The 14,442-nt window shown below is 42.5% G+C and overlaps 1 protein-coding gene across 14 annotated transcripts in view; it reads left to right on the top strand.

The window, feature by feature from the left end:
- ank1b (ankyrin 1, erythrocytic b) overlaps positions 1-14,217 on the top strand; it is an 85,400-nt gene extending 71,183 nt beyond the window's left edge. For 7 of the 14 annotated variants that reach the window (XM_010877911.4, XM_020053629.3, XM_020053626.3 and 4 more), the window contains 8 exons: positions 254-385; positions 474-623; positions 2,763-2,834; positions 7,055-7,703; positions 7,881-8,022; positions 8,307-8,393; positions 8,552-8,643; positions 10,724-14,217. In XM_010877911.4, the coding sequence (XP_010876213.1) occupies positions 254-385; positions 474-623; positions 2,763-2,834; positions 7,055-7,703; positions 7,881-8,022; positions 8,307-8,393; positions 8,552-8,620 (1,301 nt within the window). In that variant the 3' untranslated portion in view covers positions 8,621-8,643; positions 10,724-14,217. Of the gene's footprint in view, positions 1-253; positions 386-473; positions 624-2,762; positions 2,835-3,343; positions 3,657-7,054; positions 7,704-7,880; positions 8,023-8,306; positions 8,394-8,551; positions 8,644-10,723 lie in introns of those variants that run through there. The other 7 variants (XM_010877912.4, XM_020053634.3, XM_020053628.3 and 4 more) reach the window with 5 other exon arrangements.
- Positions 14,218-14,442: the final 225 nt, after the last annotated feature.

The following is a 14,442-nucleotide window of genomic DNA, read 5'->3' as shown; positions in this document are numbered from 1 at the left end:
TGCCCTGAAAAACAACTTTTAGAGCCCTGAAAAACAGCCATTATATAAATAACAGCTGGTGTCAGATTGAACTCATTAGTCCAATATACATACAAATGCCCAAAGCAGAAAATTCATACTTTATATTAGTAATTTTTTGCTAGTTAAATCCAAAATATTGTAGGACTGAGCCCCAAAAAATATATAGCTTTACAATCCTAATAATTAGGCCCTGTAAAGTATGTGATTTACTGAATTATTTATTGTCTCTCAGAATTGGCGCGGGAACTGCATTTCGGCGTGGATGACATTAACAGGATCAGGGTAGAGAATCCTAACTCCCTCCTGGACCAGAGTTCCGCCCTTCTCAACCTATGGGCCAGTCGGGAAGGCAAGAGGGCCAAGAGTGAGTCTGTCTTACTGTCTGAAAGCCCAACTCTCTTCATTGCTTTCTTTATTTTCTGACCCCTTTTCTCTGTCTTTTCCCCTCCCAGTGGAAAGTCTGTATGGGGCTCTGAAGAGCATCGACCGGTTAGACATTGTGAGTTGTGTTGAGTGTCAGCACCAGTCCGGGGCCTCAGAGGAAGGTGCCTGTAGACTGGGTGACTGTGACTCCACCCTGCTCTCCCCCAGCCTCATCAATGGTAAGAGACAAAAACACAGGTGTGCGCACAAACATACACAGAGGGGGTGATAAATGCCAATAACCGGCCTCATGTCATGTTATATATATATATATATATATATATATATACATACAGTGGGGAGAACAAGTATTTGATACACTGCCAATTTTGCTGGTTTTCCTACTTACAAATCATGTAGAGGTCTGTCATTTTTATCATAGGTACACTTCAACTGTGAGAGACGGAATCTAAAACAAAAATCCAGAAAATCACATTGTATGATTTTTAAATAATTAATTTGCATTTTATTACATGACATAAGTATTTGATCACCTACCAACCAGTAAGATTTCCGGCTCTCACAGACCTGTTAGTTTTTCTTTAAGAAGCCCTCCTGTTCTCCACTCATTACCTGTATTAACTGCAACTGTTTGAATTCGTTACCTGTATAAATGACAACTGTCCAATCAAACAGACTCCAACCTCTCCACAATGGCCATGACCAGAGAGCTGTGTAAGGACATCAGGGATAAAACTGTAGACCTGCACAAGGCTGGGATGGGCTACAGGACAATAGGCAAGCAGCTTGGTGAGAAGGCAACAACTGTTGGCGCAATTATTAGAAAACGGAAGAAGTTCAAGATGATGGTCAATCTCCCTCGGTCTGGGGCTCCATGCAAGATCTCACCTCGTGGGGCATCAATGATCATGAGGAAGGTGAAGGATCAGCCCAGAGCTACACGTCAGGACCTGGTCAATGACCTGAAGAGAGCTGGGACCGGTCTCAAAGAAAACCATTAGTAACACACTACACCGTCATGGATTAAAATCCTGCAGCGCACGCAAGGTCCCCCTGCTCAAGCCAGCGCATGTCCAGGCCTGTCTGAAGTTTGCCAATGACCATCTGGATGATCCAGAGGAGAAATGGGAGAAGGTCATGTGGTCTGATGATACAAAAATAGAGCTTTTTGGTCTAAACTTCACTCGCCGTGTTTGGAGGAAGAAGAAGGATGAGTACAACCCCAAGTACACCATCCCAACTGTGAAGCATGGAGGTGGAAACTTAATTCTTTGGGGATGCTTTTCTGCCAAGGGGACAGGACGACTGCACCGTATTGAGGGGAGGATAAATGGGGCCATGTATCGCCAGATCTTGGCTAACAACCTCCTTCCCTCAGTAAGAGCATTGAAGATGGGTCGTGGCTGGGTCTTCCAGCATGACAACGACCCGAAACACACAGCCAGGGGAACTAAGGAGTGGCTCCGTAAGAAGCATCTCAATGTCCTGGAGTGGCCTAGCCAGTCTCCAGACCTGAACCCAATAGAAAATCTTTGGAGGGAGCTGAAAGTCCGTATTGCCCAGCGACAGCCTTGAAACCTGAAGGATCTGGAGGTCTGTATGGAGGAGTGGGCCAAAATCCCTGCTGCAGTGTGTGCAAACCTGGTCAAGATTTCTGTACCAAATATTAAGTTCTGCTTTTCTGTCATGCAATAAAATGCAAATTAATTACTTAAAAATCATACAATGTGATTTTCTGGATTTTTGTTTTAGATTCCGTAACTCACAGTTAAAGAGTACCTATGATAAATTAATAGACTTCTAAATGCTTTGTAAGTGGGAAAACCTGCAAAATCGGCAGTGTATCAAATACTTGTTCTCCCCTCTGTATATACATTGTAACAGGGAGATGCACAGCTCAGGGGAAAGTCAAAACCAAAAGGCGAACCACATAGGATGGGATGATGGAGCATATCTGAAGGGCAGCTGGGAGTGGCATGGTGGGCATGTGCCTGTTGGCTTGTGACCGCCCCTAAGCTGCTCTGTTGGGGCCCCACTCAAAGCCAAATTAGGTGTAGGTAAACCTTAGCAGGTATACGAGAGGAAGTTTCTGGTTTAGGGGCAGTTGGTTCAGAGTCAGGCCATTGAGAGCAAGGTATCACATTTGACATGCTCAGTGACACATTAGGTGAATCATGAATTGGTTTGGTTGCTTGAGAGGTTTTCGTTTTGGCACTTATCACCCCTCACACTTACACAATTAACCAAGTTTGTCAGTGATATAGTTATAGCTCACTTGCCCCTTACCAATGACAAGACTGGTACTTCCCAAGTGTTTGGGTAACACAGATTGAACCTTCTCTCTGTTGCTCCACAAGAGGTCACGGACACAGGCCGTCCACCTGTAGTGTACAAGCCACAAGTTATTAAACACCCATTGTTCAGAAGGGGTAAGTGGGATTTGGGCTGCATGGTTGATTGCTGATGATGATTCTCAAAGGATTTTGAGTAACATCTGAGGAATGGTGTGATTTCCACCATAACCCAGTAATATTTAAGCATGTAAGCATTTCCTTACTGCATTTTGGTGACTTCGCTGTCTTCACACCTCATCCTTTAGGGCAGAAAATTATGGTTTTCACATGATATAATAGAAAATGTAGTGGAAACCTTAACAATATACAGTTTGAATATAGTAATTTAAAATATTACTATACATTGAGTTAAGTAGTACAGACTAAAATATAGATTTGGACACTTTGCATAAGGTTTAGTCTGATTTATGGTTGAGTTTGATTGTGTGGTTGCGTGTGTGTGTGTGTGTGTGTGTACGTGTGCAAGTGTGTGTGCCTGATATGTATACCCTGTCCTAACTGGCATTAGTGAACATTACTGTGTGTGCTCTGGGAGTTGAGGCCTCCATACCTTGTTCCTTTGTACTTCCCTCTGTCTCTCCTAGATCTGTCCCTCTTCCTCTCTCTCTCTCTCTCGCTCTCTTTTTCTGTGACATGTCATATCTGCTGCCCAGCCGTCCTCCTCTCCTCCTCCCCACAGCTCTTCCTCTTCGACCTCTGACCTCATATCGACCTCATGTTGACCTCTGGGCCTCTCCTGTCATCTTATTTTCCTGCGCTCCCGTGTTCAGTCGAGCGGGGACCCTCTTCTCCTCTCTCGATGTAGCTGTCTGTTTCTGCATGTGCATGATGCCTGCCTATATGTACCTGTCTGTACCTGTCTGTATCTATCTGTACCTATCTCTATCTATCTGTACCTCTCTGTACCTATCTCTATCTATCTGTACCTCTCTATACCTATCTATATCTATCTGTACCTCTCTATACCTATCTCTATCTATCTGTACCTCTCTGTATCTATCTGTACCTCTCTCTCTCTCTGCACCTCTCTGTATTTCTCTGTCTCTCTCTGCACCTCTCTGTATTTCTCTTTACCTCTCCTTACAACTGTGTCTCTCACTGCCTCTCTGCAGTTCTCTGTCTCTCTGCCTCTCTGTAGTTCTCTGTCTCTCTCTGCACCTCTCTGTATTTCTCTGTACCTCTCCTTACAACTGTGTCTCTCTCTGCAGTTCTCTGTCTCTGTCTCTCTGCCTCTCTGTAGTTCTCTGTCTCTTTCTGTACCTCTCTGTCTCTCTCTGTACATGTCTCTCTCTGCCTCTCTGTAGTTCTCTGTCTCTCTCTGTAGTTTTCTGTCTCTCTCTGTCTCTCCCTGTACCTCTTTGTAGTTCTCAGTACCTCTCTGTAACTCTCTGTACCTCTTTCTGTACCTCTCATTGTCTTTGTGTCTCTCTGTACCTCTTTCTGTGTCTCTCACCTGGGTTTTTACTCTGTGTTGATGTGGGAGATGGTGGAGTGTCATAATAAAAGCGTTGTTATCAATAAAATGTTGCTGTTTTGGAATAAGAACCTTGTATTTGCATGGCATGCTTTTTGTATTACTATATCCTTGTGTGTATTTTACTTTCTCTGTTTTTGTCCAACTTGTTGTAAATCCTCAATTAACTCCTTCTAACTCACTGGTTTTCTGTTGACTCTATGGTTTTGAGTTTATGCTAGGCTGTGACACTGCACATAATGTTCTCTGAACAATGTAGCTGGGACGTGACAGCTTTGTCATTAGAACAACGTTGTCATAATGTAACAGATACATTGTTAGAATGTTATTTGCCAGCTAGCGCGTTTTCGATGGTGTGGAGAATGTGTGTGTGCGTGTCCTCCTGAGTACAGTGACCTGTGAATGGTGGGTGTTTCAAGTGTCTCAGTATGATGAGTGTGTGTGTGTGTTGTACATGAGTTGATAGTGCTGTGCAATGTGTTGTGTGTTTGTGTGTTTGCAGACAACCTGTGTGGAGTCGTTGTGCTTTACTTTATGTTGTAATGTTACAATTTTGTGTTTAAATGAAGAGGTACAGCAGGGACTAACCCAGACAAAACATCATCATTCCAACTCATGTCTTCAACATCTGTTTCATTCAGTTAATATGTCCGCCCCATAATCCCCCTCTCTACCATCTCTCTACCACTCCAGCAACCTTATGCCCACTTAAATACAGACACACACAGGCTAGCACACTAACATGGTTTTTCTGTTGTCCTTAGGTATAAACACTGAAAAACATTAAGCCAAAGGCAATTCTATTGTCCAGCGTCCACAGACAGATCCTTCTACACCTTATTATTACTATACCACATACATTTTACCCCCAACAACACAGACAGATCCTTCTACACTTTATTGTTACTATACCACATACATATTACCCACAACAACACAGACAGATCCTTCTACACCTTATTATTACTATACCACATACATATTACCCCCAACAACACAGACAGATCCTTCTACACCTTATTATTACTATACCACATACATATTACCCCCAACAACACAGACAGATCCTTCTACACCTTATTATTACTATACCACATACATATTACCCCCAACAACACAGACAGATCCTTCTACACCTTATTATTACTATACCACATACATATTACCCACAACAACACAGACAGATCCTTCTACACCTTATTATTACTATACCACATACATATTACCCACAACAACACAGACAGATCCTTCTACACCTTATTGTTACTATACCACATACATATTACCCACAACAACACAGAGGGATTCCTTCTACACCTTATTATTACTATACCACATACATATTTCCCCCAACAACACAGACAGATCCTTCTACACCTTATTATTACTATACCACATACATATTTCCCCCAACAACACAGACAGAGCCTTAGTAGAGACACACAGAAAAGTAAAAATAGTAAAATAGTCAGGACAGAGATATTCATTCAGCCAGATGGTAGGACAAAGACAAATGGATAGATGCACAAATACAGGAATTTCCCTGCTTAAGTATTGACTATTTTAGAGCTTTATCCAGCATCACTTAAAACAGAACACAGCAATATAAATGAATAAAGCTAATTCATTTCTCTATACCTTTTGAAAGTTACTCTAGTAGTGTTTGTGTGTGTGTGTGTGTGTGTGTTTGTGTGCGTGTGTGTGTGTGTGTGTGTGTGTGTTTGTGCGTGTGTGTGTGTGAGAGTTTGCATTTGTTTGTGTGGAGGTGAGTGAAAGTGCAAGTAACTTGCAATTGTCTCTGCAAAAATCCTGCCCCTCTCACTGGTCTGGATCTGGTTTGGAACGATAATAGTATCACACTAAAAAACATATCACTAATTAAATTAACATGAATCAGAAATGTATGCGAGACATCTAAATGTTGTTGCCAATAACCATTTATCAAAGTGACAATTAAGACAATTATATTGTGATAAACATGGACACAATTCCAAAAAACAGGAATTGCTGAACTGACATAATGATGATTAACTGTTAGTTTAGATTATCGTGCCAACCCAACTGACCCCAAACACCCCTCTCACCAGCACTCTCGTCCTACATTGGACACCATTTTGACTGCTATGACACTTTCTTACGTAGTGGGAAACTCTTTTGAAACTGACTGCGACTCTTTCCCACTGAGAATGGGTGAGACTTTGTTTCTAACAGCACTTACAGCACCACTCTCAGGGTGAACACCGGGCTGTGTCACAATACCGTTCAACTTTTCACACAGCCTTTCTATAAGAATTGCTGATAAATCCCTGGAAAGAATTAGTCAGTGCCAAACTAAACGCTAGGAAAGTGACAGCTTTTTTTCACTACTCCTGATTTGCTAGTGAGTATATTTGCTAATGTTCCCTCTAATTTATTTTAGGTCAGTGAGCAAAATTCCTGGTCTTGTGAGCAGAAACATATTTTTTCCCAAAATGTTTGTACATCAATGGCTTGGATCAATGATGCATACTTAACTTGTTCTGTAAGACCCAGGGACAAATAGGTGATGGTAAATTGTATGGTATTGGGTTATATGATCCAAGAAAGAAAAAAAAAGAATTAATTTAATGAACATAGGGAACATTGGTTTTTACCACTATAAACTAAAAGCAGTGAAATCCGATCGAGTTGCATAGTTTTTCCCAGGATATTGTGACACAGACCTGACTCTGATTGGGCATAGAAACAGTCCCAAGTCCCAATTCAACCCACCACCTTCCCAAAATCCCCTGCGCTTGCGTGGTGTTAGTCTCGCTCTCTCTTTATGTCGCCTCCTTCCCAGGTTACGGGCTGGTTCAGGAGGAGCTGCTCTCCCCAGCCTCCATGCAGTACAGCCTGCCCTCTCCGCTGGGCAATGAGCCCTACTGGCAGGAGGTCTCCAGCCTAGAGTGTGCCCCAATCGCCACCACTGAAGAAGACACCCTGATGGAGATGTCAGATGTTCAGGTGTGGCCCTCGGGGGTCAGCCCCTCCCTGGTCACTGTAGAGGACTCGTCCCTGGATGGTAGCAGCCGAGCGGATGACTCCGAGGGGGCCACCTTGTCCCTTCCGTACAGCCTGGGGCGCCCCGCCAGCGGGGCCAGTGGGGCCAGCGGCTCCATCATGGAGCTGGAGGAGGAGGAGGAGGAGGAGGAAGGGGAGATAGAGGAGGAGACGGCTCAGCAGGAGCTGGCGGTGGTGGACAGGGACAGGGTGAGGGCCAGCGGCGCCGTACCAAAGGTCAACCTGAATGGCCAGCTGGGAGGTCAGAGGTCGGAGGGCAGGAGGGTGGAGGTGGCGGCGCCAGTGGCGGGCAGCAGTGTGACCGGCGGGGGAGCAGTAGGGCAGAGTTCAGAGGAAGGGCTTTGTGTTGTTACAGGGCAGCCGGTCTACAGCCAGGTGTGTGAGGTGTCAGGACTGAGCCGAGCCACGGAGCACAACGGAAACAATCGGTGAGTGTTAGGATGGTCTAGTCGTACAGCCCGCTGCTTCATTCCATGTCTGACTGGAATCCATGATGGCATTCTGTTTTCCTGTATTCTGTCTGTTTTCTTTCCTACGTGTCTCTGTCTATCTGTTCCTCTGTCCCTTCCTTCTCCCTGTCCTTTCTTATTCTCCCCTTCTCTCAGTGTGGTGGGAAGTGGTGCTTTCCAGCCGTACCTACCTGACAAGGACTCTCAACATGGCCGGGCAGGGTCGCAGAAACTTAGGTTCCCGCGGCAGAGTGCTGAGACTGGGTCACGGGTACCCCCGGACACGCACCCGACGCCGGTATGTCGCATGGGGTACTTGAGAGTGGAGGCAGGGACCAGGTCAGTGACACCCTGACCCATCACCTCCTGCTTCCTGTGCCTCAACAAGGGGCGTCGATGCCTGCTGTAGATTGGACAATCGTCCAACATGGTTACAATCAAGAAAATACAAACAATCCATACGTCGTGTTTTTGTAACATAATTTCCGGAAATTGGGCAATTTGGGTAAAGTTGTGTTGGTAAACTTGTATACTAACATGATTTGGTAATATCATGTGTTATGTCCTATTGTTTTGGCACAGACTGATGTTAATAAAGAAGGCTGTGCTGCTGAATTTCCGGCTGAGGAGCAGTTTGTGGACGAACATGGAAAAGTTGTCACTAGGAAGGTTGGTTTGTCTCTTTTGCATACAGGATATAGACATGTAAACAGACACCCATATACACCCATGCTCATGCACACTCACGCACACACACACGTCCCAGGTAAGTGCTAAATGCTGAGTGTTTCTCCTTCCCTGCTCCCTACCTCCTTGCTGCACTGTAGGTGGGTGTGGATGTGATGAAGGGCCCTCCGTCTGTGTCGCGCACCAGTCTGCGGAGAGTAAAACATTGAAACACACATTCTCAGTCCGCAAGGTATGGGACACACAAGCATTTCTGTATATATTCCAGTGGTTAAATATATGCTTGTGGAGGTGTCTATCAAACCCTACAAACGGTGTTGAAGTCAAACCTGCTAATATTAATGAAAACCCCTGCATAATACTCACTTGAAATGATGTTTTGAGGTTAAGCAAACAATCATGTTTGACCTCATGAGAGCATGTTTCCATACATTACATTCCACCACTTCCGAATGAGAATGAATCCCGTTATTGTGTTGTTCCTTTTCATTTATTTTTCATGAAGTGATTAATTAGTTCAATAGATTGTTATTTTGTTTGGCTGCGTCTGTTCTTTTCATTGAATTTAGCAAGGTTTTCATCCAATTGGCTACATATTTTCATGTAAAATCTGCATATCGAAAATACATTGCGTCAGATGTGCCAACTCTGGTCTGGCACCTGTGCTCTAGAAACAGCTTGCAAATACTGTACAGGGAGGGTACCTTAGGCTACATGATGACATTATTATGGATAATAGATTATTTTCATTTGTAAAATTGCAACCAGACATTAATAATTTTTTGACCAGAACAAGACTCTTGATAGGCTGATTGTTGGAAAGAGCCTTAGGCTCATCCCTATGCACTCTTCCCACCCTATGATAGTCAAATTAAGTAAGTACATAATTTTTTTTGTATTATACAATTGGAGACATAAATGTTTGAGCTACATTCCAACCACGTTCATTGATAACAGTAAACCAATTGAACAAGTCACACTAACCAAAATGCACTTTGAAACCATTTATGTGAATAAAATGTACAGAAATGCAATTCCCTATGCAGAAAATGCTGGCACTCCCCTACCTTTACCATGGCTAAAAATGGCTAAAAAAGTGCAAATTATTAGAAAATCATTAGAACGTAACTCGGGAGGGACCAGCAAGTTGGTCTTAGTTTGGTGTCTGGTGGAGAAAATTCCAGACCAATCAATCAATGTCAATTTGCACAAGTCAACTGTCAGAAAAAGACTGCACAAACCTGACCTACATGGGAGGTCAGGAAGAAAGAATCCTCTGCTCTCAAAAAAGAATATCAAGACAACTGGCATTTGCCTTACAAAAACTGTGTAAAGTTGGAGTTTGGCTGCGATACCAAAAACAAAAAGAACCTCATACCATCTGTATATCATGGCGTGGGCATTATGGTTTGGGTGTGCTTTGCTGCCTCGGGGTCTGGTCAACTTCCCATCACTGAGTCAACCATGAATTCTATATTGTAGCAGGGAAATCTTGAGAATGTGAGGCCATCTGTCAAAACACTTAAACCAAATTGAACATCTTATTAAAAGGACAATGTTCCAAAACAGAAAAGCAATGCTACAAAATAACTGTTTAAAAAGAAAAACTGCAAGGCTATGGAATGGCCAAGTACAAAGACAGATCTCAATCCATTTAAAATGCTGTGGGGGGTCTAGAAGTGGGCTGTGCCTGCAAGAAAGAATATAACACAGTTGAAGCAGTTATGTAAAGAGAAAGATTCTGTTTCTTGTAACTGACAGTTAAAAGAAACAGCTACATGAAGTTACTGCAGCCAAAGTATTCTGTAAAGTTAAATCACTTTTCTGTTGTTTTTTTTTATGAATAACTTTTATTTTCATTTGTTAAAATAGGTTACCTTTGTCTGTCAATAGTGTTGAAGCAAATAAATATCCATCTATCCAAGAATGTAAATACAAAACTTTCCAGGGAGTGTAACCTGCTTTTTCACATGAATGTATTTCATCTGTAGCCTAACGAACTGCATGTATAGTGTGGGAGGATCACAGAAATAATCGCATGATTCAATTTAGTTCAATATGAGGGCTTTCCTATCAATATTTGCTGATAAAAGCATTTCCACTGGCATTTCCCTCTTCATTAATTCTGCATAAACGAAAATATCCCACCATGACAATCGATCAAATTGAATGTCTACATTTATAACATTGTTCCAACATATCCCGTCTCCATCATCCCATTTGTAAAAAATGTTATGCATTTGAAATGAATCCATAATTAATGTTAAAAACAATTCCTGTTTACTAAAATAAGTGCTTTCTGTGTCTCCTAGGACCTGATATCCACTGCCAAACCATCCTCCACAAACACAAAGCCAAGTGACAGAGGAAAAGAAAGGGGAGAAGAGGAGAAGGGAATGAAGAAGAATATGTGAAAACAACAAATAAAAACACAAAACAATGGGCAGAATGACCCTAAGGCACCACAACGAGGGGAAAAGAGATGGAGATCTACTTGTAGTTTTGTAACATTTTTAAAAAGAAAAAAATAGTAGAGTAGGGCATGATTTTTTTCTATAAAAGCTTAAGAAAATCCAACCAAAAAAAGCTACAAAACGTTCTTCCTGTCAACTGTAATCGCATGATTGACTGCTGGTGCATGACCTTTGACCTTTGAACTGTCATTATCTACAAACTGAATGGGTACAAGGTACGTGGCCAACCCAGGACTGGGTTAGAGGAGAGTTTAAGGACCTTTGCCCCCTGAAATTGGAGTGGGTTTTGTTAGCAATTTGAGTCTGGTAACACTACAGCCAAAAAAAGCAAGTCTCTGCAAGCGAAGCCAATGGTGAGCCTACCAATGCTTCATTCACGTGGACCCTGTTTCCCTGTTATTCTATGTGATATATGCACTCTATGCTCTGTGGATGTGTGTTTGTGTGTATGTGTATGTGTGTGTGTGTGTGTGTGTGTGTGTATCTCTACCGCATGTATTCTCTCGCTTCTGGCTTGGCATACAGCCGTGTCCTGGTTGGTCAGAGCTCCTGTGATGTCACAGCGTTTCCAGTGTGGGAACGAGGTCCCTGTGCTCCCTTGCTTGTGAGTGTCTGTCTGTGTGTGTGTGTGTGTGTGTCGTCCTTCCTTTGTGAACGTGCTTCTCGTGTTTCTTTAGGGCTGTCCACCCCAGTTCCACTTGGTCCGTCTCTGACGCGGACTAACCTTCTCTCCCTGTTTTTGAAAGGAGTGTTTAAGCTTCTCCAGATGAGGTTGTTTGAGTGATAGCATTGTGTGGCAGTCAGTGGACTCTAACGTTCCTCCCCAACACACCACTGATTTACAGTAGCCTCCTTCCCCCGCCTTACGCCCTCCCCTCCAGCATGTTGACGCCTCCTCTCCATCAACTCCTGTAGTTCCCGTGATCTGACCCGATCACATTTGGCCACATTCTCTCTGTGTCTCAGTCTGTCTCTGTTTCTCTCCCAGTCATTCTCTATGCTATGGCTGTAGCACCTACATGGCTTTGTCCTTCTGTTGTTCACATTCAACTGTGCTTTTGGTTGCAGGGGGTGAAGCAGATAGGGCATAATGATCATTGTGGAGAATCATATTCATGGAAAAGAGAGAGAGTTATATGTGTAGGTATAGACCAGATGCAAATGAATATCCTAACTAATCCAGTAAGGACAGGGTGAAAAGATAGCACTGTGACTGCCCAACACTGACCCCTGACCCATGTACCCTGTACTGTGAAGTTACACACACATAGACATATACGCAGGTCATATTTACACACACACACACACACACACACACACACACACACACACACACACTTGTGCGCACATGTCACTAATACACACACACACACACATACAGTAAAGTCTCTCTAGTGGTATGGTCAGACTGATGATGTAGCTACTTTGTCTGCCACAGCAATAATATCAGACAAGGAAAACACAAAGGGATATATATATATATATATATATATATATGTATATGTACAGTGGGTGGGTGTTCTGAATGCACATTATGGTAGCATTAAAAGCATTTCTCTTAATCCGACATTGAACCAGAAGCATGCATGAAACATGATACATTGGTACAATCCAAGACAGTATGCAAATGTTCTTCCCCTCACAAATGTGATATTTTTTGAGGCATTCACAATTGACATTCAAAAAGTGTATCTATTCTGTTCCATTGACCTTGTTGTTTTGTTGTAGTCATGTGGTGTCACCGCCACCTGGTGTCATGGTGAGGTATGACATACTACATAACTGGGTTGTAGCAGCAGCAGCAGCTGGAGGGCAGCAAAGAGTTAGAAAAAGGGTTTGGTCCAACATTTGAAGTAGCAGAATTTACCCAGGATACACTTCATCCATTGTATCAAAGAAATGAACTTTCTCATGGTAGCACACATTTACTGAGAATGTATGTAACATAACCACTGTAAATTAACTGTAGCTAGCGTGATTGAGACACTGACTGACTGAATAGATTAGAAACATCAGACACACATTCCCTGCTAAACAGTGCACATTAAAACCTCATCTGTTAAACCACATCTATCACATATCACTTATGGTTCACTGTTTTTCCACTCAGGTTTCAGTTTGACCAGGATCCCAGCTTTGCCCTCTTTTTGAGTTAAGAGCCCAGACATGAGTGTTGCCGCACCCAGAGTTTGGTATGTTGGGTAGGAGTCTGTGTGGAGCTGTGTGTGGGTGTGTGTGGGTGTGTGTGAATAGGACATGATGGTGTGTGTAAGAACGAGAGAGAGTGTGGTGGAGGGGTCACAGGTTACAGGTGAAGAGGAAGTGACTATAAAAGGACACAGGAAATATGAAGGGGGAATCCCTGGGTGAAAGGGATGTGGTGCTTCAAGCTTGTCCACCAGGTCCTTTAATATTTCTGTTTATACAGCAGTGGAGTTGATTGACTTATGTTGCTTCTGCTTTGGGTCTGAATAGGCTGATGATGAAGAAGAGTGAAACTCTCATTCAGCAATTGATAAGTCAGTCAATCTATTAATCAGATGTCCTTCAACAGGACACTGAGACCACTGTCCCGAAGGGTGTTTAAAATGAATGAGTCTCAGATGAAAGGCAGCTACATCTGTGGGTTTAGAGGTTTGGGATTTTGGAAGTTCTCAAGATCAAACATAAAACTGAGCCAGTCCACAAGCCTTTGCACTGTGAGAACTGTAGACTCCACCTTTGTGTGTGTGTGTGTGTGTGTGTGGGTGTGTGTGCGCATGTGCGTGTGTGTGTGTGGTGATCAAGACGTTGATGGAACGGGGAGTGGAGAGGACAACGGTTTAAAAGTAGGCACACAACACGATAGGACATGGAAAATTATAATGTATTTTAAAAGAGTATTGTACAATTTTAACTGTTGCAAAGAATAGAAATCACCTATACTCCTTTAGAATGGATACATGACAATATTAACGCAATATCATATTGCTCTATACTAAGGAATGCAACTGCGCACATGCACAGAAAATGTTTTTATGAAAATATATGTATAAATATATGAAAAAATATATTTAATTAGAATGCTATGCACCCTTATAGAGTTGTTATGGATGTTCTTTAAGCATATTAACTAGACTATAGGCAAATGCCCGCATCATGGGGAATGTAGAGGCTTGTAGGTATTTGTTTTCTTTTTTTATTGTCATGGAGAGAGGAACAACAAACATGAATATGTATACAAGCCTTTGTCTCAATCAGATTCATTCTGACATGAATATATGTATAGATCATCTTCCCTGTACACCAGCGCAAACCATTTACAAACATTAATAAAGAAAGATGTGAACATACCTGAAGTGTTTGAGGATCAAATGTAACTTGATGTATGTTTTTAAAAGTAAATTGTAAATTCCATTTCTATGACAGGTAAGTATTGTTCCAGTGGTTATTATTCTTATTATTCACATCTTAATGAAGCACAAACTCCCTTATTCTACTCTGAATCAGTACAGTATCTATTGAAATAGCTGGGCTGCATGGACACTCAGCTGTCCCAAAACAACATTGCATTGTAA

The sequence above is a fragment of the Esox lucius genome, chromosome 14 (genome assembly GCF_011004845.1).
Source record: "Esox lucius isolate fEsoLuc1 chromosome 14, fEsoLuc1.pri, whole genome shotgun sequence".
In the NCBI taxonomy this organism is placed as follows: domain Eukaryota; kingdom Metazoa; phylum Chordata; class Actinopteri; order Esociformes; family Esocidae; genus Esox; species Esox lucius.
The sequence above is the reverse complement of the archived record's forward strand: the minus strand, read 5'-3'. Positions and strand labels throughout refer to the sequence as shown.